At 42.5% G+C, this 25,477-nt stretch overlaps 1 protein-coding gene and 1 pseudogene across 1 annotated transcript; one reads left to right on the plus strand and one right to left on the minus strand.

Moving 5' to 3' along the window:
• Window positions 1-717: 717 nt before the first annotated feature.
• On the minus strand, window positions 718-25,477 carry C8G (complement C8 gamma chain). Its single transcript, XM_089675039.1, has 7 exons — window positions 25,251-25,477; window positions 20,046-20,197; window positions 15,457-15,527; window positions 11,292-11,399; window positions 3,920-4,021; window positions 3,718-3,756; window positions 718-2,576 (listed from the first exon to the last, which is right to left on the minus strand). Exons 1-7 carry the CDS (start codon window positions 25,383-25,385, stop codon window positions 2,563-2,565), a joined length of 621 nt encoding a protein of 206 aa, XP_089531165.1. The 5' UTR covers window positions 25,386-25,477; the 3' UTR covers window positions 718-2,562.
• LOC149463497 (U2 spliceosomal RNA) lies at window positions 14,344-14,464 on the plus strand (annotated as a pseudogene).

Here is a 25,477-nt window from a genome sequence, read left to right on the forward strand (position 1 = left end):
AACTTAATGTCTGAGTGTCTTTTTCAGCCTAAATCTTTAATGTATGTAACCCCGAGTGTTCAGTCACTTTTTTTTCTGGCACATCCTACAGCAAGTTCTCACAGTGTCAATACAAATGATCTCCATCCAGTCAGTGTCTACATATCATTTTCCTCAACCCCAATGGTAAAATGGTTAGCTATGGGTACCATTTAGTTCTTTTGAGTTGATAAATGAGACCAGCTGTCGGATACAATGGTGGGCCTCCTGTGTAATACTGCCCTGCATCTGAACTCCAACAAAATTATGCTGGCTGTTTACATTCAGCTTTACATAAGCTGTGATTCTCAGCGTGCGCTGAAAAAATTCCATCCCATATTATGAAAGCTAAGTGCCTGCAGAGAAATGAAGAAGGGGGAGGCTTTACAGGCTCGATTTAAAGGGAAACTTCGGGATGAAGGTCTGGGCCTCTCCGTTGAGCTTGTTTTGTTTAGTAGGGAAGGATCCAGGCTGGGCTTTACAGGTGTTTGCTGCTGGCTATTCTGGCTGCGGTCAGCTCGGATGGAGCTTGACCGAGGGGGTGGGGGTTTGGTGGGGAAAGTTCTGGAGCTCATGTGTGTACACAGGAGGTACAATAAACAAAATGCACTGTCATCTAAGGTGATCACTCCACCATGAATCATAGCTATGAGTAGAGCACTTTTCAAAGCAACATGTTATAAAAACGGTATTGATGAATAGAATGCAACATTTTTGCTTTTATTGGGAACCCAGAATTTTGTTTAGTGCTTGAAAGTGGTAATTTATTACAATTATCACAATAACAAAGTATAATGTTTTACAGCTGCACTTTGCTGTAAAACAACTACAAAATGACCGTCTACTGTCTAAAAATTGTTGGGAGAACCCTGTAAAACATGGTTATTACCTACAATATCTTTTCAGGGAGCAGCGAATAAAATCTTAAAGGGCTACAGGCACTACTGGTATCCGCCATGTCTAGGTGTGTCGGATACCTGGACCTGGTCTGTGGTTCTTCCCAAAGCTGCAACATCAGTATAAATATGGTAGACCTGTAGATGTGGATGGAACAAAATACAAGGCATGGGGTGGGGGAGCAGATACAGTATCTGACACACTTAGAAAATGTCAGCATCATTAAACTTGTTTTAAAGTGTGCCCTTACATATATTATTTAGACAGGGTAACCTTAATAACATAACCCAAAGCGACAGCTATCTCACTAGTTGTCTGACAGGTAAAAAATGATCTGTGATTCATTGTTGGGTTTCAGGCACTTGATCTTTGCACCTATTTAAGCAGAACTCTAGCTGAAACTTGCTTTTTTCAATTTGGATAGAGTGGGGAAATGTTAGGATCACCATCAGGTTTTTTTATTACAATCTATTAGACCTTTCTGCTGCCTATGATACAGTTGACCACCCATTCCTCATCAAAAACTGCAATCCTTTTGGCCTCCAAGACTCTACTCTTCCCTGGTTCTCCTATCTATCTCAGTGTCACCTACAACTCAGTCTCATCTCTTTCCCATTGGGGTCCCCCAAGGCTCTGTTCTCAGACCCCTTCAATTTCCTATCTACACCTCCTCCCATAGTCAATTGATAGCCTCCCATGGCTTTTAATACTTTCTCTCTGCTGATGACACCCAAATCTTGCTCTCTACTCCTCAGCTCAACCCTTCAGTCTCATTGACTGTCACTAATTTACTAACTGACATATCAGTATGGATGTCACATCACTAATTCAAACTCAGTCTTTCCAAAACTGAGCTCATGAGATTTCCTCTCAACTCCTCTTTCAGGCTTACATCCAATCACTGTTCAGATCTTGCCACCTTCACCTCCGTAACATTTCTAAATTTGCCCCATCTTAACCAATAGCTAATAACCAAGCTAATAAATTACTCCCTTGTTATCTCTTGCCTCGATTATTGCAGGTACCTCCATATTGGCCTACCTCAATAGAGACTATCCCCCTTTAATCCATCTTGAATGTTTCTGCCAGTCATTTGGAATGAAAGCTCTCATAAGCAGAACCCTCCTAACCCTTCTATCTTGAACTGTATTGTAACTTTATTGTCTTGCTTTATTTTGTAAAGTGCTGTGCAAACTGATGGTGCTATAAAACATTCTGTATAATAATAATCTGCAACTCCACTGGAAAGATTTTCTTTGAACATGACAGGAAGTGAGTATAACTCTCCATGATGTGAGGGGAGACCTCACCTCTGACAGATGTCATTGGAACAGTGCTCCCATTAAAAGACATCCCCTCAGATCCTGTCCTAGTGACAGCTGTAAAAGTTTAATTTCCCATAACTTTCTGTTCTAGTGACAGTGGTCAATTAATCTCCTTAATGGATCAATTAAAAACCTGAAAAGGTTCTAAACCTTCCCCAATCTATCCAAAACTAGGAAAAAATAGTTCCACTTTAAAAAAAATGTTATGCTGTATGGAATAATAATATATAGTGATAATAATGTATTTGTGCTTGTATTGAGGTGTGTGGCTTGTCCAGTCTGGGGGACTCCACCTTCATAATCCCTGTACCTCCAAGGAACGTCATTTTGGGACCTCTGAAAAAAAAGATTATTTCTAAATTATTATTCATATTCAGGTCTACCATAGATGGAAGATAGTGAGACTATTCCTGGGGGTGGGGACAGAATTTTAGGGCTCACAATATCATGTCTTTAGGGACAGATGGTTTATATTTAGAAACAGTAGGGCCAGTGCCACTGTTGAATTATAGTCCTGGCTCAACTGGGAGAGACCGCTCAGTGCAGGAGCATGCATTCAGGGGAACAAACACTGAACAACAATGCTGGAGATCTTCTTACAGCCAGCCACTGACCTCCAATGCTAGTGGGGGCAGTATATTTATAGCCAGGAAGGTTATAGCCTGCCAATGACAACCATTGCTGGGGGCTAACATTCCTACCACTGACTACTAATGAAGGGAGATTTTTGCATCAACTTATACCAATATTGAGGGCTATTATTTTCTTGATTATCAAAAGAGAAGTACGGGATTAAAAAAAAACAGTCATACTCAACTAGGTGAATACAGCATTGTTCTGATACTGCATCTGTCCCCCACAGTCTCTAAGACCGAGAACAGAGAAATCAAATTCTGCTGATTGCTCAGTTCTCAGTCTTCTGTCTACAGGGTGACTCTGACTGTCAGTCTCTGGCTATCTGCTCTGCCCCTCCAGCGCTCACTGGAGTGTTGGGCTGTGTAGGTGGCAGGAATGGCTGGCTCAGGCTCCCAGTGGCACACTGAGAGGCTGAGCCAGCTGCCGATCAGGCTTCTGGGCGGATCCTGATAATACGGTCGGTATCCTTGCAGAGCCTTGACCACCTCTGTGACGCCAGCTGACAGCAGGCTTTAGCCCACTGAGGGAACAGATATGCCATAATAAATTTACTGAACAGGACCCTCCATAGGAAGATAAGGTGGCTTCACTTAGTGACATAAATGGCTTGGATAAAAATGTGAGCTCAGGATATTATAACCTTGCTGGAGATCACCCCTGCCAGATAGGCACCAATACAGACCCTGCTGGAGCTGAGCCCTATGCCTCCACATTAAATAGGGAAATACAATTTCTATATGCTAACACTCAAGCTGGACATACAAAGGAAGGACTTATCTAATTATGAAAATAATGTCCATTTTTACATTTTACACCACATAGAGAAATCACAAAACCTTACCATTAAGAATGTGGAACTTATCGGCCACCTCGCAGAAACCTGTAAATAATTAAAAAAAACAATTTGACATTTGAGGTTATTTTTCTTTTAAAAAACGCATGTCATGGGCATGCCAAAAACATGCTTTAAACTATGTAAGGTGGCCCAAGAGCCTAAATAAAAGGACCAAAGTGTCAATTATAAATGTGACTAAATCACTCACCGTATTTTGGGAATGGATAGATGTCTTCTAGATCCATCCCCTGCTTCTTGACGAGGTCATTAAACTTTCTGTAGATGTCATCTGTTACTTTTGTGTTCCGTCCTGAGAGCAAATATTTTTTTTTTTTTTAAGGTTAGAACTGTAAACATATTTGTTAATAAAACATTTTTTTTAGCAACAAGTTGAAGTTAAAAGCTGGTTACCATACACAGCTGCACCAGATTTTGCACTCTCCAGTTTTAGTAAATCAACCCCAATGGGACAGTGCTACAGAGCTTCCAACATTACTCAGCAGGAACTTGATGGAACTATGTTCCACTCAGGCCTTCTGATCACTACTCACCAGTATCGCTTGCAAACACTGAAGTCTGGCTTCTGTTTTTACAAGTACAAGTGTCAGTATGTCTCCCGTTGCCTCCCACAGATCTGACCCCCTGAGTGGCTCCCATTGAGTGCAGTTGGGGACAAGGGAGATGCAGCTGCCTGGGGCACAGTGCGGTCATGGTTGGCAAGGGGGACTGTTCATGGTAGGTTGCACACTCTGTGATCTACATTTTTCACTAGTTCCTGGATGCCAATGCCCCCGCTGGTCGATCTCACTGCAAGTGAGAGAGACAGAGCCACCTACAGTGTTCGGGGAAGTACTAGAGTTGGCTTGGTGCACAGTTTGTCACTGGAGTCCTCTTCCACTCCTCCATGAAGACATCATGGAGCTGGTGGATGTTAGAGACCTTGTGCTCCTCCACCTTCCGTTTGAGGATGCCCCACAGAGGCTCAATCGGGTTTAGGTCTGGAGACATGCTTGGTCAGTCCATCACCTTTTCCCTCAGCTTCTTTAGCAAGGCAGTGGTCATCTAGGAGGTGTGTTTGGGGTCGTTATCATGTTGGAATACTGCCCTGTGGCCCAGTCTCTGAAGGGAGGGGATCATGCTCTGCTTCAGTATGTCACAGTACATGTTGGCATTCCTGGTTCACTCGATGAACTGTAGCTCCCCAGTGCAGGCAGCACTCATGTAGCCCCAGACCATGACACTCCCACCACCATGCTGGACTGTAGGCAAGACACACTTGTCTTTGTACTCCTCACCTGGTTGCCGCCACACACACTTGACACCATCTGAACCAAATAAGTTTATCTTGGTTTCATCAGACCACAGGACATGGTTCCAGTAATCCATATCCTTAGTCTGCTTGTCTTCAGCAAACTGTTTGCAGGCTTTCTTGTGCATCATCTTTAGAAGAGGCTTCCTTCTAGGACAACAGCCATGCAGACCAATTTGATGCAGTGTGCGGCGTATGGTCTGAGCACTGACAGGCTGACCCCCCCACCCCTTCAACCTCTGCAGAAATGCTGGCAGAACTCATATGTCTATTTCCCAAAGACAACCTCTGGATATGATGCGGAGCACATGCACTCAACTTCTTTGGTCGACCATGGCGAGGCCTGTCCTGGGTGGAACCTGTCCTGTTAAAATGCTGAATGGTCTTGGCCACCATGCTACAGCTCAGTTTCAGGGTCTTGGCCACCATGCTACAGCTCAGTTTCAGGGTCTTGGCAATCTTCTTATAGCCTAGGACATCTTTATGTAGAGCAACAATTTTTTTTTTTTTCAGATCCGCAGAATTCTTTGCCATGAGGTGCCATGTTGAACTTCCAGTGACCAGTATGAGAGAGAGCGATAACACTAAATTTAACACACCTGCTCCCCATTCACATCTAAGACCTTGCAACACTAACAAGTCACATGACACCGGGGAAGGAAAATGGCTAATTGGGCCCAATTAGGACAATTTCTCTTAGAGGTGTACTCACTTTTGTTGCCAGCGGTTTAGACATTAATGGCTGTGTGTTGAGTTATTTTGAGGGGACAGCAAATTTACAGTTATACAAGCTGTACACTCACTACGTCACATTGTAGCAAAGTGTCATTTCTTCAGTGTTGTCACATGAAAAGATAGAATAAAATATTTACAAAACTGTGAGGGGTGTACTCACTTATGTGAGATACTGTAGGGTGCCTCTGTTAGGCCTCTTGCATATGGATGTAATTTAGTTTGTGTAGCACCCTCCTAGATAGATGATGGTTTAAATATGTAGCACCCTTTAGTGTAGAATAGTGTGAGCAAATCTAGGACTATGGGAACCTTCCAGAAGCCAGTAGGTAGAGGAGGTGGAGACCTAATCTGCATGTTTATGGGAGTCTAACCGATTCAAAGTTTGGAGGTCCTGCTAGAGTAGTGGACCAGCTCATAAATATGGGATAGTCAAGCCGAATGGACAGTCGGGTGGAAGATGGAGTGCTGAGGAGTCTGTCTGTGAACTGGGGTCCCCTTGGTCTGGGGGGTCTGGCCTCCAGGCTGGGCTCAGGCTGGCACAGGAGGATCCAATCAGGAGCACGGCATGAACAGGATCAAGGCATGGGAGCAAGGAGAGCAGAGTGAGTACATCAGCACACTCAGGGATTTACAAAGGGAGAGACTGCCACATGTAGCAAGCTTTCAAAGGACAGCACTGTGCTTAATACTTTACATTTGGCCTGGAAGATCTTCAGAGCAGCCAGGAGGGTTGGTAGTGTCTGAGGATGTGGAGCTAGGAGCAGCTCTACAGGGGAAAGGAGACATCTCTGCATGTAGTTAGAAGTCAAGTTGATTTTCAGATGGGGGGGCTGCGAGTCCTTTGCCCATAAGGGGCTGTTGCTACAGATCAGCAAAGACAGCTTTCAAGGAAAAGAACAGTCCAGGATCAGTTTATGTAAATTATAAGGAAACTGTTCCCATACATTGATTCAGTCAAGTTGGGCACCCCATAATCCCTATTACCCTATCCAAGTTATATTCCCTAATAAAATAACAGAAACCAAGCTCATGGACTGTTCATTGACTGTGGATGAAAGTGAGGAAAAGGTATGTTGCCTGACTGTGCAGAGCTTAGGGATACCTAGAAATACAGCGTCCCTCACGAGGGTAGCACTACAGAAAGATACGTTTTATAGTGTGTTTTGGCAGGTAAATTTAGTTGCCACACTGTAGTCAGTGTGGTTTTGATTGTTGTTAGGTAAAAGTTTAGCTTGCACACTGTAACCGGTGTTTGTGTGTTCTGCTGCTGCCAGCCTGATAGTTCCCTCTGCATCCAGAAAGCTTGAGATAAGCTTCTTGATCAAAGATGTGGAACTATGCAGATGGCAGCATGAATATTGCTACAGCCCTGACCTATCCCAGAGAGAGAGGCTCTGATGGCATGCTTGGTAACTGTATTTATTCAATGAGTTCTAGCTCTTTCCTGCTTGGGATTGTTCCAGCCTGGAGAGGAAATGTTGCCCTCCCAGGCAATGCTGCTGGATCTGCTGTTGTAGGCCTCTGGTGGGTGTCCTGAGGGCCTGAATGCCGAGTCCCGAGTTCTGCGTGAGTTTGAATGACCGGCTGTCTACTGTAGATCTGGTCTGGTATCATGGAGGAAGGCAACCATCTGTCTTTGGGCCTTGTGAGTATGGACACCCCTGAAAGGATATTAGAAACTTTGGTCTGCTAAAACCCCTCTGGTGCTAGGGAGCCAGCTGCAGATCAAGCTAAAGGGGACTCCGGCTGGTGTCCTGAATAGCTTTGTCCATGTAATCTCCTACTTGAAGGGACTCTGCTCTAGCCTACTACCACTTGTACTACTGCCTTAAAGCTGAAGTCCACTGTTTGATGCAAGTGCGGATTTTGTAATAGCTTATCCTAAAGATCTTGTTTTTGGAGTTTCCTACTTAATTGCCTCAACCCTATCCAAGTTCTCCAAAAAAAAAAACACCCCTAGACTGGTTATTGGAGAAACATGTGAATGAGCCTATGTGCCTGCCTGCAGGGAAAAGTTTTTGCGGAATACTTGAAAAATATTCCTGTGGCTCCTACGGGAGTAGCTCTACATATGCATGATTTTGCTGGCAGAGGGTGGCAAAAAGATCCTGAATAAAATACACATGGTATGTTCCATAAAGACTTTCTGTATACTGTACATGCATACATAAACACGAGTCAAGTATACATGTGTAAAATTACTTCTCATCCTCTTCTAGCAGCCAGTGTGCTTGTATGTAGCTGTGTGCATTGTCCCATACACAGCAATGCAACCTGTGTTCAGATCCTTAAAAAAAAAAATCTACATGGCTACAAAATACTGCTTTTTTTTTTTTCGCCCAAAACCTTACGAAACATAAGATGGACACATAGCATAATCTACTGCCATTTGTTAGTTTATGTATATTCTGATAAAGGATTTAGAGAGAACTTCGGAAAAGCATGTTGTGTATGAACAGCCTAGAGGTTGAGAAAATGTTTGCCCGATCTCATACACTTGACCAATAATACTAGCAGTTAGATGTCAGACCACAGTATGTCTTGACAAGCTGCACTGGACCAAGGAGCAGGCGATGGGAATGACCTAGCTTGGTTGGCTTAGAAATTGAAGACCGTTAGCTTCAAACTACCTCTATAAAGATGCAGATCTGTTACCATGTGGCAAAGTTGGCCCAAAAGTTGCTGAATGCTTCTTGTAAAGGGAAACGCCAGAAATGTGGCTGAGCCAAGGACCAGAAAGTTCTTTGACCTTTTATTTGAGATCACATGACCAGATGCCAGTATGTTTTTGTTCAGTATCTGGTCACCTGACCGGCTGCCTTGGAAGCCTGGAGTATCCTTCTCCAGGATAGGTAAGTGCTATTTTACAAACTATGTACTGTATGTAGTACGGCATAAGTATTTAAGACTATTTATTTTTAGATCTGGTTTATTTTATAAATATCAAATTCCTTAGATCAGGGGTCATATGCATGCAGCCAGAGGATGAGTGTATTTTCCAAGTGCAGCTGTATAAATAAACCTTCTCTGCACCACAAGGATCCTGTCTCTTCGGGGGTTAAAGGAGTATCTCCTCTCCTGCACGCTGCATGAACGGGAAATATACTATTACAAAGAGACCATAGTCCTTTGGGTCATTGTACTCTGCTTGTTGTCTCTGATGGGGAATGATGGAGTAAACTATTGGCTTTATGCATAAATCCCATGTCTGGCAGATAGTAAAGCAAACCTGTCATCCATTTAAGTGTTTAAAACTAAAGGATCTGGTATTATTATTAACTCGAAAGCCACGTGTGTGCCTCTCTGGAACCAGCTTTACTATCTTATTATGGGTTTGCCATTCCTAACTTTGAGCTCAGCTATACTTTGCGTCACTCGCTACTGACCTCTGAACTCTGCATCATTTACTACTGACCTCTGAACTCTGCATCATTTACTACTGACCTCTGAACTCTGCATCATTTACTACTGACCTCTGCATCATTTACTATTGACCTCTGAACTATACCTCTCTTACTACTGACCTCTGCATCATTTACTATTGACCTCTGAACTATACCTCACTTACTACTGACCCCTGTACTCTGTGTCCCCTACTATTGATCTGTTCACTGTGTCATTTTATACTGACCTCTGTACTCTGTCACTTGCTGCTGACCTCTAAATTTTGCATAATTTTTACTGACTCTGTAATCTGCATCACCTACTAGTGACCTTTGCACTCAGTGTCACTTTATACTGATCCTTGTACTCTGTTACTTACTGCTGACCTCTGCACGATTTGTCACTTACTATTAACCTCTGCACTCTGTGTCCCTTTATACTGACCCCTGTACTTTGCATAACGTATTACTAGCCCCATACTCTGCATCACCTACTACTGACCTCTGCACTCTGTGTCACTCACTGCTGACCTCTGTACTATTTGTCACCTACTACTGACCTCTGCACTCAATTCCACTTTATACTGACTCCTATACTCTGCATTGCCTACTACTGATCTTTGCACTCAGTGTCACTTTATGCTGACACCTGCCCCCTTTGCCTTTCCTAACTTTGAGCTAAGCTTTACTTGGTGTCACTTACTTCTGACCTCTGAACTCTTCATCACTTTATACTGACCTCTGAACTCAACATCATTTACTACTGACTCCTGAACAGGTGCCCCAATTTCTAATGGCCCTTTCAGTGTATCTCCATAGATACTGTGCTGTAAATTCCCTATTCAGCACTGCCTCATTCTATACTATGTAAATCAGCTCAGACTCTATTTAACCACAATGCTCTAACCACTTCTCGACCGCCCTATAGCAGAACTACTGCTACAGGGAAAGCAGGGCTGTGCAAAATCATGTATACATACGTGATTTAGTAGTTCCGGGTAGGGGGTGCATGCACTCTCTACTCTCACCACCTTTGGCGGCTACAGATTTCAATCACCAGGTCCCAGCCGGAGATTCTCCGTGGCACCCGTACTACTAACGGGGGAGAGGTCTGTATGTAAACCATATAGATCTCTCCCCTGTCAACTCCAGCATGCTGCTTTGTATTGCTCTGCAGTTAAAGTAACGCCGCACCATATCGCAAAAAATGGCCTGGTCAGGAAGGGGGGTAAATCCTCTGGAGCAGTGGTTAAACTGCACTAAATAGCACATGCTAAACTGAACCCACTGTAGCAAGGTGCCTCTTTCTTTTTCTCGAGCAAGGGGGCTCAACTTATGATCCTGCGCATGGGCATGCAACTTTCAGAAAATGCTCTGGAGATGATTCCTCTCACTTCCTGTTGTGTCTCTGAAACCTATACCCAATGGCCCACAGACAACAAAAAAAACTGACAGAGGTTCATAACCCTTCTAAACAGGGGCGGACTGACAACTCATGGGGCCCCCGGGCAATAGGGGATCATGGGGTCCCTGTGTCCTTGCCCACACTCAAAAAAGCCTATGAAAAAGGTACCAGGGGCATCTCATGGGGCCCCCTACTGACCCCGGGCAGTGCCCGAGTTTCCAAATAGTCAGTCCACCCCTGCTTCTAAACCATCTAAAACTAATAAGAAAATGGCTTCACGTACACTAAGGGCATTCGTATTGGACAGGATGTAGGCAGGTGTAGCCCATAAGTCAAGGAGTCAATTCCTGGGAACAAAGTGAGGCAATATCCGAAAGAGGAGGACTAATTAAGGGGGTAGCACACACCTTGTTGGGCATGTTGCTATTGTAACGTTTTAAAGTGTCACTTTTAAGCTTCTTTTAGATATTTAAGCCTCTTTTTGGTAATAATGGAACAGCAACTTTACATGGAGAGATCACAACACAACTGCAAGCCAAGCATTTGGTTTGTGGTGTTGCCTCATTGATCTCAATGAGTGAGTTTGACAGGTGGTGCTGTCCAAGTTAAAAATGCCACAGCATAAGTACAGCCCTGTCAAACTGTAATGTTAGAATTGGGAGGAGCGGCCGGTGGGGGGGGGGGAATTCAAACTGAATATTGAGTTTTTAAAGTGTAATTGTACAGATGTAGTCTTGTCCACACTCACCATACAATTTCAAGGTGATCTTGTTCTTCCTCTGATAATACAATATAGCATAGTTCTGGTAGTCTGTCTCTGCAAGCACCACGTCCATCTGTCCCATATACCCTTTCCCTGTGTGTACAGAGATAAGCAGAAGTAAGACAAACGCCTGAAAAATCTTTTCTTTTTCATACAGCCAACAGTTAGTCTTTGTAGTGTTTCCCATCTAACCCTATTAGAAGGTGACGCCATTATACAAGCCTGCAGCTCTCACTGCACTTTTTTCACATTTTATGCTGCTTAAAGCCTAGGGATGTGCGAATACCATTTTTATTATTTTTTTTTTTTTTTTACAGCGAGTAAGAGTACCAATACTTTTTTTCTTTGTTCTTGCTAATACTTTTTTCTAATAATAATAATAATAATAATTCTTGCTGATACCTGCCGGCAACTGTTTTGAGTACATTTCAGCTGTCAGCAGGGGAACCCCGGATACAGCCAAATGAGTGATCGGTTGTTAAGGATGCAGCGGCCCCGCTCCTTAACCACTTTGGCTCTTACACCTGTTCACACCTCATGGACCACTGCAATTTTTGCACTTCTGCTATAGACCTATTAATTCCACGCTAAATTTATAATTACTTAAGGCTAGATTCACATATGTGCGGGTGGTGCTGCTGCGGATCTGTACAGAAGAATGCGGACCTGCAGGCGGGTGCCATTAATTCTAATGGCACGCCGCCCGCACTGGAAATCGCAACCGCACTGGGAACCGAGGTTCCCGTGTGGGCTGTGGTTTCCAAAGAAGTGCAGGGACCTCTTCCCTGTGTGTCCTGGGGAATGGGAGCCCATTCAAATGAATGGGCTCTCATGCCTGCGCAAAGCACGGCCCACATGGCTGCATATATGTGAACCAGGGCTAAGAGAACAATGTAATACATATTGTTTAGTGTTAGTTTAAAAATAAAGTGTTACAGCACATAAAAAGTGCCCATTTTATTCTGTAATTTTGTTCTGTTTGAAATTACACTAAAATTATGATTTTGGTACAAACAATTGAAAAGTTATTTACAATTGAAATAAATGTGTTTTTTTTTTTTTTCAGTTTTGCACTTTTGTCCATGTGAAACACGGAAATATATGTTAAAGGTGTAAAATATTAACAAACAAACAAAACAAAAGACTTTAGATTGTAAGCCCCTTGAGGGTTAGGGATTGATGTGAATATACAATATTTATGTAAAGCATTGCATAAATTGACGGCGCTATACAAGTACCTGTAATAAATAAAAAAAATAAACAAAAAGGTAATTATTACAAGTTTATAAAATAGAAATGAACAAAGACAAAAAGGAAAATGAAATGGAGGAGAATAAGGAGTTAATTAGGGCTTATTAGAGTAAATTAAGGGTTAATACGGGGTGAAACAGAGGAACATTTAATAGAATTAAAAAAAAAACTTTACTTTTTTTTTACTTGACAGGTTGCTTTTAACTGACTTAATCTGCAGATTGAAGTTCATCCCTTTTGATCTGTGGATGAATAAATAGAAAGATACAAAATGAAACAATGTTTCTTTTTATCTTTCTGTATTAGTGGCTGGGCAACAATGTTGTTAATAAACATTGTCAGACTCCCTTTTTTTTTTTTGACAGCTCCAATTTTCAGGACATTTCTTTTGTTTACTCTACAGCTGTCAGCAGGGGAACCCTGCCGCATGATAAACAATGAGTCATTGGTTGTTAAGGATGGCAGCGGCCCCTCTCCTTAACAACCAATAATTGTCAGCTTTTTTTTTGTTGTTTACACTTCAGCTGTCAGTGGGGGAATCCTGCTGGCAGCTGAAAGAACTGAGCCTGAAGGTATTGGTTTCAGATATCAGAGCATTTCCACGAGTACCGTTACTTGTGCAAATGCTTAGTATCGGCACTGATACCAGTGTCGGAGCAGCCCTATTAAACATCCTCACACTCCCTATTACCTGTAACATGTAATTTGCTATCTGTATATACAATATATATGTACACACTTACCAAGCAATGTATTGGGAAGCACTTGCTTATTCACGCAGTTTTCTAATTAGCCAGTCAAAAAATATGAAAGTAGCACAAGGCATGAAATTATGCAGATATAGGTCAGGAGCTTCAGTTATTATTCCCATCTAACGTCAAAATGTTAGCATTTGCATTGGGGCTACATGGGCTGGTTTGAGTATGTCTGTGACAGCTGATCTGGGTTTTTGTTGATGAGAAGTTAGAGTTAAGTGACCAGACTAGTCTAAGCTAACAAAAATGCTATGGTAACTGTGAAAGCCTTCCTACACATTTTATTAGATTCTTTTTAGCCATTTCGTCCCAGTTCAGTGTGCTACTTAAGCTGGTTAATATAGATGGATAGAATTTCAAACAAACATTCTGAAGAAAATTTGTCTGTAACATTTGTTCAAGAAAAAATTTCCATCCTGCTCCTTTGAATTTTCTTGTTACTCAAAAGCAAATGTCGATTTGACTCCACTAATGATTAAAACAACAAACTTTCCTAGAACTTTCTTTTCCTAAGAATTTTCATTTAAAATTCTACCCATTTATGGCCAGTTTAGGTCTATTATTCTGCAACAACAACCCCTTGATTAAAGGGTACTGATGAACCCCACAAAATGCATTCCCTTTCCAATGCATAAAGCCTGGCACCTATTGATTTTACAAAAGTGTCTTGCATGCATTCCAAAAGTGGTGCATTGTGTGCCAAATTCATGTACCTGTCTAGAACTTAAATTTGGAGCAAGGTGCGCCACTTTTAGAAAATATGTGAGACAATTTTTCATAATCTGTCTGCGCCAGGGTTTCTCTCTGTAAGCCAAAATAAAATTGGTCTTATTTAGCTCCACTTTCATAAGATATAAACTGTCTATATTTTATTTTGAGTTTGGTGTAGACCTTGCATCACAATGTAAAAGTGGAGCATTTCCCTCTATTGGTTTCTCTTGTGAGCCCCAATTTGGCAACTAAAAATCAGCTGGAACTATTAGGCCAGGTTTACACTAGTGCAATTTCAGATGCGACTTGAGTTGCACAGAATTGCTTCTCGGCCTTTTGGCTAAGATCAAGTGTAGTATCTGTTCTTATCAGTGTCCAGTAGGGGTTCTCTGCTGTTATTCTTGCCTTTAGGTGAGGATGACAGGCTGTATAGTACCCCTGCTGGAGTGATGGGGGCTCCGAAGGTTAGTACCGGCTGCAAGAGAAACCGTGGAGCTCACAGGCAGTTGAGGCACAGGGGTAATTCCCCCAGAAAAACTGGATGGGCCCAGTTCCTTCTGATATGAATGGGTCTACCTTGTCTGGCCAGGGGCCAGGGAGGCAAAGAGTCTGTGGAACAGTGCCCCCTGGGAGAGCTAGGCCTTTTGCTTAAGTCCAGGGCAATTTGTTTGCTACAGGCCTCAGGGCCTAACCAGTGCACTTTTGCTTGACCACTTATTTATTCTTTCTCCACTGTTTTGTCACCTGTCACTTGTGTATGTGTTTTTTTTTCTCACTTGGATAGAGGGTGTGGATCCTCGGGCCTGGCCTGAAATCTAGGGGGAGGATATGTGGCCCCTAGGTTCCTTCCTCCCCTGTTCTTGGTGGGGTCTCACTTTGGGATAGCTCCCTGACCTAGTACTTGATGGTCGGCTTTAACTAGTCACAAGGGAAGTGGTCTGCCAGGCCTTTTGGCTAGGTGGACCATGTTGGCAACTCTTTGTCCCTGTCAGGAGCCTTGCATCCCAGGGATCAGGGTAGAGATCCTACTCCTTCAGGGGGTGGACAAAAGCACACCCCTAAGTGCACTTTTTTGTGTTGGTGTTTTGCACTTGCACACTTTTTGTTCACTTATGGGTTTTTAATTTTTTTGCACCTCCGTGGACTTGATTTGCACAGAATTGCATGACACTGGAAGTCACATTGTTTACAGTGGTGCCCGTTCACATCACTGTGGCACAGCACGGGGCCATTTTGGAAAAGGTTCCTGTACTATTTTGGTGTGATTCCAACACAAATGTGGCCCCATAGAATATGAAAACCACTTCAAAATAGCTGTAGCATCCAACTTGCACTACATAATTGCACTGAAAGTTGGATCAAAAATCAGATCACATCAGTGTGAACCCAGCCTTAAACTTAGATGGCATGCATATATAGTCATAAGTACCTACCTTTTATGGTAAACCGACCATTGATCTTATTTTTCTGATAGGCATGTTTAATCTCCCAACAGATGCCGTCCCTGAAACAGAAAAATATATACTGTAATATAATTATCACTATGCAAGTTTTACATTAGCTGAACTTCTAATGAGGACCTGTTACCTGAACACATACAACAACGCAGAAGACCAATAATGTTATAATAAAGTGGAATGTTCCTAAAACATTTTTTGTTAGCAGTAAATAATGTGGAGAAGGGTTTGAACCTCTGTCAGGTTTTATTGCTGTCTGCAATCCATCTGGGCAGGTCCACTCTCCAGGTGTAAGTTGTTACTGAGACACCATCTACTCTTCTTTGATCCACCCGGAACCCGATTTTGTTGCTCCTTTCCTATCTAAATGGGAGTCCGACCTGGACGTCTCCTTTTTTCTGCATCACAACGGGAAAAGATCTTGTACTTTGCTCATAAGTCTTCTTTGGCCACTAAAGTTCAGAAGACCAATTATAAGCTCCTCACGCATTGGTACCGGGTGCCGTCTAAACTTGACCGTATTTCGTTGCAGTTTCCTGATGTGTGTTGGCGATGTGGAGCCAATGGTGGTACTCTCCTCCATGTCTTCTGGCAGTGGCCAAGGCTTCAGCCGTTTTGGAGAGGGGTGACTGACATTATGAAACATCTTACCGCTGTGGACCTGGGTGACGATCTGGCGGCTGCCTGTTGCATCTTTTGGGGAGACCCATCAAAAAAATATAAGGCTTCTCTTACTATTCAGCTGTTTAACACGGCCAAGGCTTGTATCCCTATACAGTGGAAAGACAACCACCCTCCTACCCTTTCATTGTGGTTCTTGAAGGTGAACGAACTTAGGATCTCATGGCCACCCTGTATAATAAGGAGGAGATGTTTCGGGACCCCTGGTGCCCTTGGCAATACTTTGTATTTACAGATGCATACCTGGCCAAACTTACTCACCCCCGTATAATGTCTCGCCTCTACTTGCCTTGATTTCTCATCCCGGGAGGGGATACAACTCCCTTGGGCTCTGGTTCTGTTTCCCTTATTTCCCACCTCTCCTCTTCCTCTGCTCTTTTTTTTTTTCACTTAACCTTTCCTGCACTGTTCTAATTTTACTTTTCTTTTGTCCTATTTGTTCCGGCCCCTACAGTATCCTACTGCGGGGTCCCTCACCCCCCCCCCCCCCATTTTACTAGGTTTTTTTCAATACTGGCTTGGTTTTTGCTCTGTCGACCTGATTTGATATTTTCTCTACGTTATTTTTCACATATTTGTAACTATACAGTCGGTCCGTGCTCTTTGTGCTTTGGCATACTCCTCCTTGTCTTAGGATGTTATTTAAATGATCACCCAATGATTTGTTCTGATCCTGTGTTGTCATTTATGTGCTGTTTTATTTGCCCATGGTACCTTATTCTCACATACAAACTTGATGAACCCCTAAAGATTTTATGTGACTACTTCAAGCTTGGTGTAGATGTTTATACTGGTTTTCTCTGTATTCTGGTGATTTTTTTTTTCTCCTGGTTCTCTTTTATTGTATGTTCATTTCACAAATATAGAGTTACAAAAAAAAATAGATCGTCTGAAGCCAGCAACAAAACCCAGCAACAGGACACCCCCCCCTCCCCCCCACAACACAAAAAACCCTATGCAACAATAGACCCCCCATAAGCAACAATAGATCTCCCAACAGCCAACAGTAGATCCCTGCCAGCAACAATTGACCCCCCTACCCCCACAACAAAGGACACCCCAGTAACATTAGATCTCCCACCAACCCAGAATTGCCAGATCATCCCTACAGGCAGCTATAACTGATGGCGGATTAGCTGCCCTGTGTCAGTAAAATACTATATTGCATCCCAGTTAACATACATTTATAACTGGCTGTGCTGTCCTACCCTTAGCCCAGCTGCTGCTCTACTTGGGGCTCTTTTGCGTTCTCCTCAGGTTCTCACTTAGACTGTTTAGCCTCACAACACATTCCTATAACAGAAGATCTCCTTTGGATGTCTCCTATTTGGCCTGGCTCACAGCTAGACATGTTGTTTCGCCTATGGATGCCAGCACTATATCTTGCATCTGGATTCTTACTGCTGAATCTCTAAGGGAATCACTCATATGGGACAGTTGTTAGGAACTCCTTTCTTTCCTTTGAAGATCTGCAGGCCTGTTCAAAAATCTAACAAATTTTTCTTCAAATATCTGTGAACAAGACATGCTAAAGTTTTGCTCTTTAACTTTAACACTGGCTCCTTGACTTATGGAATGGACTCTGAGGACAATCTTACAAAGGTGACTACTACCTTCTACTAAATTCTGCAAGCTGCAGGACCACAACCATAGGCATTCTCCTACACAAAATGGTTTTTGTTCATACCGGACCTTTCAGAAGATAGCTGGGAGGAGGCAACTGACAGTTGGTTTGCCACTATGATTAGCACAGTAGACAAATATATCCAATTTAAATGTATTTATCATCTTCATTCTATACCAGAAAGGTTACATCGTGTGGGCCTCACTCCAAATGCTCAGTGCATTAGATGTGGAGTCTCTTCAGTTACTATATACCATGTTTTCTGGACATTTCCCTGAATCCTCACCTTCTGGGAGGAATTATATGATGTCTTGGAAACCAATGTTGGTTTCACTGGCACTAAAACACTGGAAGTCAGCCTCTTAGGTGTCCTAAAGCACTTTGTTCCCCTGGTCCATGCACGCATCGTGTACCAGCTCATATTTTTTCAAGCTAGGAGAGCTACTTTGCTCACCTAGAAAAGAACTACCCCTCCATCCCTAACACAAATCTTACGTACGGTTAATGCAGAGTTACCAAAGTCCAAAATAACAAACGAAGGCAGAGTATGCCCCAAACAAGTTCAGAAAATTCAGAATCCATGGTTGGAATCCTCTATGGCCTCTTACTCGGAGGTGTCCTCTCTAGACCTATTTACTTAGGGTACAGCTTCTTTCTATGTGCTTCTTGGATTTTGAAGTGTACTTCAGGGAAGAGGGGAGGCACCTGTGTGTATGGCTGAGTGTCAGTTGGCATTTTTGTTTTGTTTATTTGCCTTGTTTGTAACACAGATTCTACTAAGCTATTGCTGGAATTTACAGTACCTATGTGCTCAGAGTTCTACCCTTGTGCCCTGGTTCACGCTGAATACGGCTTTCAAATCATGTGACGTCACTTGAAGTCGCATGGTTTCAAAGCTGCATGTCAGTGTGACTTCAGGTGCAACTTGTAAGACATCTGTGCTACTTCATGTACAGATGTCACTGCAAGTCGCATCAGAAATCTGCAAAAGTAGTGCACCGAACAGGGGCGGACTGACAACTCATGGGGCCCCCGGGCAATAGGGGATCATGGGGCCCCTGTGTCCTTGCCCAAACTCAAAAAAACCTATGAAAAAGGTACCAGGGGCATCTCATGGGGCCCCCTACTGACCCCGGGCCCTCGGGCAGTGCCCGAGTTTCCAAATGGTCAGTCCGCCCCTGGCACCGAATGAAGTTGGAGTCACAACAATTAGAACAGTTCCATTACCGATCATAGGGTGTGACCTGCCATAAAATTTGAGTGACAAATCGCATGACAAGTCGCATTGGGGTGAACAGGGGCTTACTGTAACATATGTTGCTCTGCACTGTACCCAGTTTGCAGGCTGTTGTATACTTTTTGATGCAAAAAATCTAAATAAACACCTTAAAAAAATAGATCATCCCCAGCAGCAATAGGTCCTGCAGCAGCCAGCATCAATAGACTCTCCAACACATGCCAGCACACCTTTCCATTACATACATTCAGTGCTGGAGGTGCCAAAACTGCATTCCTGCTGAAAAGAGCCTTGGGTCCAAATTTCACCATTGTAAGTATGCATTTGCAATATCCGTGGGAAGGACATATTCACTGTAGTAGTCACTGTTACTTTAGTGAATGACACTGTCTTCTGGGTCCCATATTGTGCTGCTGCCCTGTTGCATAGTGAGCACAATGGGATGCTTGTTCAACATGAGCTCCATTCTCAGAATGCATGCATTTGCATTTTTCTCAATGACTGCAAGGTGTTCTCTGATTGGGTGAGGGGCAGATGGGCTGTGATATCTATCTCTTCTAATCCATGAACGATTTGAATACATTGCAAAAAATGCAAGGTATGCTGTGAATGGCGCTCATCTTTTTTTTTTTTTTTATTATAAATATTTATTAATTTTTCAACCAAGTAAAGATCACAATAACTTTCTCCTTTAACCAAATGGCGCTTATCTTGAGCTAGGAAACCCCTGTGATCACTGTGGAGCAGGACAGCCGCTCAGCGCACGACCTGGAAGACCACGGCGATTACTGGAGTAGCGGTGGATGCTACAGTGACTATTTATTTCCACGGGGATCCTGCAGGTATCCAAATGTATACTTACTTTGGTCCAAGTTGGTTCACTGTAAATATGCAATAAAAATATACCTGGAATTAAATTTTTGGTCTGATATACTAATGCATATTCATGAGAGTGAACAGCCAATGTACATATATGTACGTGTGTGTGTGTTTTGTGCTAGGCTCACAATCAGATCTACTTACAACTCTCTGAATGTGCTAACAGCCATGATCTCTGCTCCCTGAGAGGTCTTGGAAGCTGATGTCTGAATTAACGTGGCCTCCACACGATGGTTGTTGATTTTCAGATAATTACACTCAGAGGCCACGGACAGTAGGTACCACTTCCCTGCAAACTGTACAAACAGAAATAGTTAGAGGACTCAGACCAGAAAAATACAAAATAAATGATGTGCAGTACACTTGGTAAACTGTTACAATGTTTCATTTCAATTACAATATTTTTTTTATTCAATGATCCTTCAGTCAGCAAACAGTGAATCTCAATGAAGCCCCGCTCACATCTAGCAATGGCTACAGCATCGCCGTTTTAGCACATTTTTGAAGCAGCACCATTCATTTGAATGAACTGCTCTCTTCTACAAAAACGCACCAGAGTAGCTCCTGTACCTTTTTTGGAGCCAACTTTGGCAAATTTATGAGCATTTTCCTGAGCAACAAACCCCATTTCGTTTGCACATTTGGGGTGCCGTTAACAGTAATGGGACCCAAATGCATGTTGCAAGTTTTGCGGTGATTATACCATGCTCCAAAATGGGTAGAATCACTCAATTCTTCCCACACATGAATGGGGAGGGTCACAAATTCTGCATCTACTGGCTGTAGGATAATGCTGGGATGCTTTACCCCCAGGAGCAGACTGACCATTTGGAAACTCGGGCAGTGCCCGAGGGCCAGGGGTCAGTAGGGGGCCCCATGAGATGCCCCTGGTACCTTTTTCATAGGCTTTTTTGAGTTTGGGCAAGGACACAGGGGCCCCATGATCCCCTATTGCCCGAGGGCCCATGAGTTGTTTGTCCGCCCCTGTTTACCCCCATAATATGTCATTAACATGAAGGCCCTATTCATACTGATGCACTTTTGCTGTGCTAAAAGGCACCTTTCCAGCACAAAAAAGTGCATGAAAAAGTGTCCCCTTTAAATCCTAAACTGTTCAGAACATTGCTGCAGGTGCACTGCATTGTTAGAAGTCCTGCATGTTGCATCTTTGGTGCTCTGTTTCAAAAGCACACCAAAAATGCATCTCCTATTGAAAATCAATGAGAACATAGTTACATAATTAGTCTGGCTGAAAAAAAGAAAAAAGTCCATTCAGTTCAACCATTAAAAAAATTAAAAAAGTTATAATCCTATACCCACAGTTGATCCAGAGGAAGACAAAAAAAACCCAGCAAAGCATGATCCAATTTGCTCCTGCAGGGAAATAAATTACTTCCTGATCCCCCGAGAGGCAATCGGATATTCCCTGAATCAACTTTACCTATAAATGTTAGTATCCAGTTATATTCTGTGTATCTAAGAAACCTTTCCATGTTTGGAGATTAAATCTCTTTTCCTCCAGATGTAAAGAGTGCCCCCTTGTCCTCTGTGATGACCTCAGGGTGAATATCTCTACACCGAGTTCACTATATGAACCACTGATGTATTTATACATGTTGATCATATCCCCCCTTAATCTCCTCTTCTCAAGAGAGAATAAATTCAGTTCCTCTAATCTTTCCTCATAGCTGATCTCCTCCATGCCTCTTATCAGTTTGGTTGCCCTTCTCTGTACTTTCTCCAGTTCCCCAATGTTCTCTTTGTGAATTGGTGTCCAAAACTGAACTGCATATTCCAGATGAGGTCTTACTAATGATTTGTACCGGGGTAATATGATATCTCTCTCTCTGGAGTCTATACCTCTTTCAATACAAGAGAGGATTTTGCTCGCTTTAGAAACTGCAGCTTGGCATTGCATGCCATTATTAAGCTTGTGATCTACCAGAACACATCAAAAACTTACCACAGTACATTTTTGGAAATTTTTTAGTCACATGTCAATTTTTTTCAGTTGACCAGGGATGAAAACAAATGCAAAACGCATCTAAAATGCATATGTGTTTAACGCAATGCAATAAAATCGCATAAAAAACTTGATATGCTTTTTGAAAAACTCATACTGTGTTTTTAAGTGCACTGCGGCAAATGGGCCCCTAAAAGACCCTGTCTGAGAAGCAACAAATTAGACATTCATTACCTTGAGAAACTAAATTTGTTTTTGGGACATTGAATGTAACAGTGAGGAGTATCGAACAACAACATATGTTTTAAAACTGTATTCTAAATGCATTGAATAAAATTTCTGATACTAGTACAATCAAATATCAGATGCATACAAATCACAATCCTTTGCTTTAGGCCAAATAAAAATGTTTGTGGATGTAACCCATTTTAGACATTTATGCATGTCTTGGCTCCCACGTTGTCAACGCGTTTCGTCAGGACTGGCTCTTTATAAACACATGATGTGGTCAGATTGTCTATTAGTTTAACATATGCATATATTTTTGACATCCCTTTGGTGAAATAGGACAGCACTGTGTCAAAAATACACATCATGTGTTTAATTAGTCCATCCCTGAATAAAACGGGATCACTGTGAAATGCGTTGACAATATGGGGGACAAGACCCACAAGAGTGTTTAATATGTATTTGTGTCCGCATGTGGTTCTATTCAATGGACTGTCAATGAGATATAAATGAACTTTAGTTTTGCTGTTACCATGTGTTGTATTGGATGTACTTAGAATACAATTTGTATACAATTTTAATACATAGGTTGGTGTTGAATGCTCCTCACTACTACAGTCAAAGTCTTTAAAAAACTATTTCAGTTTGGGTATTGTTGAGATTGGTTTGGGACAGTAGCTGGTGAGGCCAATCACTGGATAATCTTGTTTCCACCTCTTCTATCCACATGCAAGAAAAATATATTTGTAAATATATTTGGGAAGAATATTTTGAAAATGTATTTCATATATATATATATATATATATATATATAATTAACTTATTTTAAATATATTGAATATGACCAAAATTGTAGCATTTCAAATATATGTTAATATATTTGGGAAGAATATTTTTAAAATATATTTTTCTTCCATATGGATATTTTGTAATTGTTTGCTAAAAGTTTGTCCTGTAAAACTGGGTACACACGGGCCGAATGTCGGGCGAAATCAACCAGTTTAGCAGAAACCAGACAACTTTCAGCTAGCGTGTACAACCAGCCTGTGTCAAACAGGTATGCTGGAAAACCAGTATCCAACCGGCATCTGATCTGTGCTCCCAGCCAATGGCTGTGAGCACTGATCGGTGTGTTCCGGCGGAATGGGGGTGGGGGGTTGGGAAGTCCTCCTGTGAGAACACAATAGCACAGCAGATAAATCCCTGCACTAGCATCACTTGTGTTTGTACAGTGATGTCTGTTTTTTTTTTTTTGTTAAGCGCACTAAACAAAAAAAAAACTTCATAGTCATCCTCTCGCCCTTACCCCCCCCCCAATGTTGGCAGATATGCTATTTCAAACACCCAGAATTTTGGAATAGGATTAGTGCTATTATATGAAAAGATTGAAATAAAGCAGCTGCTATTGCTGGTCATGAATGCTGGTCACAACCTAGGCAGGCCATTGACTGTGCAAATTTCTTTCTTGAAACAATGGGTTGAAGAAATTCGCTTGCTTCCCCATCAACACACAAAGGTGTTGACAAAGGAATCCCTCCTGCCGAGCTATTGTGTTCTGCCAATGAGAGGGGGTGGGGGAAGACCACCTCTAGTGATAATCACATGTAAAATCCAGCAGGCTGGTTGTACCCAAGTTGATCAATCAACTTGGGTACATTCATCCTGCCCATACATGGTTTGAATCTCGGCCCGTTCCTGCTTAACCGAGATTCGAACCGTCTATGGCCGGCTTTAGTGAGTCTGATCTGGAACAAACATGCCTAGTCCTTATCAGAATTTACACAAGGCTGAGGAAAGATTTTGTTCCAGGAGCACCATAACACAACACTGTATGCTGTTGAGGCTACATACAGCTAATACAGCGTCCCTAGCAAGCGCATCATTACTACAGCCTCAGGGCCTAGCCAGTGCACAATTGCATGGCCACTTTTTTTATTTTTGCTTATTTATTTAATTTATTTTCTCCCACTGTTTGTCACTTTTTCACTTATGTGTGTGTTTTTTTTTTTTGTTTTTTTTCTCACGGATGGTAGGGTGTGGGTCCTCGGGCCTACCCTGAAGTCTAGGGGGAGGATGTGTGGCCTTTTGGTTCCTTCCTCCCCTGTCCCTAGGGGGTTTTCTCTTCGGGAGAGCCCCCTTACCAAGTACTTGGTGGCTGGCCTTGGCTAGCCACAAGGAAAGGGGTCCACCAGGCCTTTTGGCTAGGAGGACCACACGGGAACATTGTCCCTGTCAGGAGCTTCGTGCCCCGGGGGATCAGGGTAGAGATCCTACTCCTTCGGGGGAGGACAAAGCACACCCCTAAGTGCACTTTTTTGTGTTGGTTTTGCACTAACATGTTTTTTGTACACTTACGGGTTTTTTGTTTTTTCGCGCGTTCGCGGACTTAAAAAAATTACTACAGTAGATATGTTTGGGCCAGCCTGGTCAAACTATGTGTTGGGACCAGGGGCGGACTGACCATTTTGGAACTTGGGCACTGCCCGAGGGCCAAGGGTCAGTAGGGGGCCCCATGAGATGCCCCTGGTACCTTTCAGAGGACATAGGGGCCCCATGATCCCTTATTGCTCGGGGGCCCCATGAGTTGTCAGTCCACCCCTGGTTGGGACAATTAATAACAGGCATTTTTTATGACTAGCATCATTTCCTGGCACTTTCTCTTGCTTGAGAGCCTGCTGTAGAAGTGAATTGCTCTTGTAAGCATCGATAATTCTTTGCATGGATATCCAATATATTTTTCAAAAGCGAACGTTGCACATTAAAAAAAAATGCCTGTTACACTCCTGTGCGCATGAACCCTAAACCAGAAACCTCTAAATGCAAGCAAAATGGAAGCATAATTTTTATTTTATTTTTTTTATACTTACCAGATTACATATTTAGAAAAGTTAAATGCAGGATTGTTTGTTTGAATGAGACCTTAGATTTCCTACCGTATTTCTGGGATTTGCTAAGCCCTTTCATTGACAATTGCACACAAAATAGTTTGCTAGAAAAAGACACTCAAACTAATACTCCAGGATCAGGAGTATTTCAAAAAGTAACACTTATTCTCAGTTAACTATGACTAAAATAAAGATCCTTATCCTTGTGTTTTAAAGATTTGTAAATTGTTTAGAATCTAAGTGTAACCAGATCTGTTCAGCCAGCGCTCTTACCTTGTTGATATCAAAGTTGGCCACATTCTGTATCTTATCGATCAGATTTTGCGGTGGTGGTTTCTTGTTCCGTTGCCCCCATGTCAAAGAGTTACTGAGGATCACGAGAAGGAGAACAACTTTTGGGGGAGACATGACTCTCCAGGTTCTCAACAAGTATCCTGAATGGTATAGATGGAGCAGCCCAAGCAGAGAACTCTGTCGGAGGTGTATTGACTTTGGACAAT

This window comes from Staurois parvus, unplaced genomic scaffold (assembly GCF_062004578.1).
Source record: "Staurois parvus isolate SC_StPar_1 unplaced genomic scaffold, SC_StPar_1.0 ptg000154l, whole genome shotgun sequence".
Lineage (NCBI taxonomy): Eukaryota > Metazoa > Chordata > Amphibia > Anura > Ranidae > Staurois > Staurois parvus.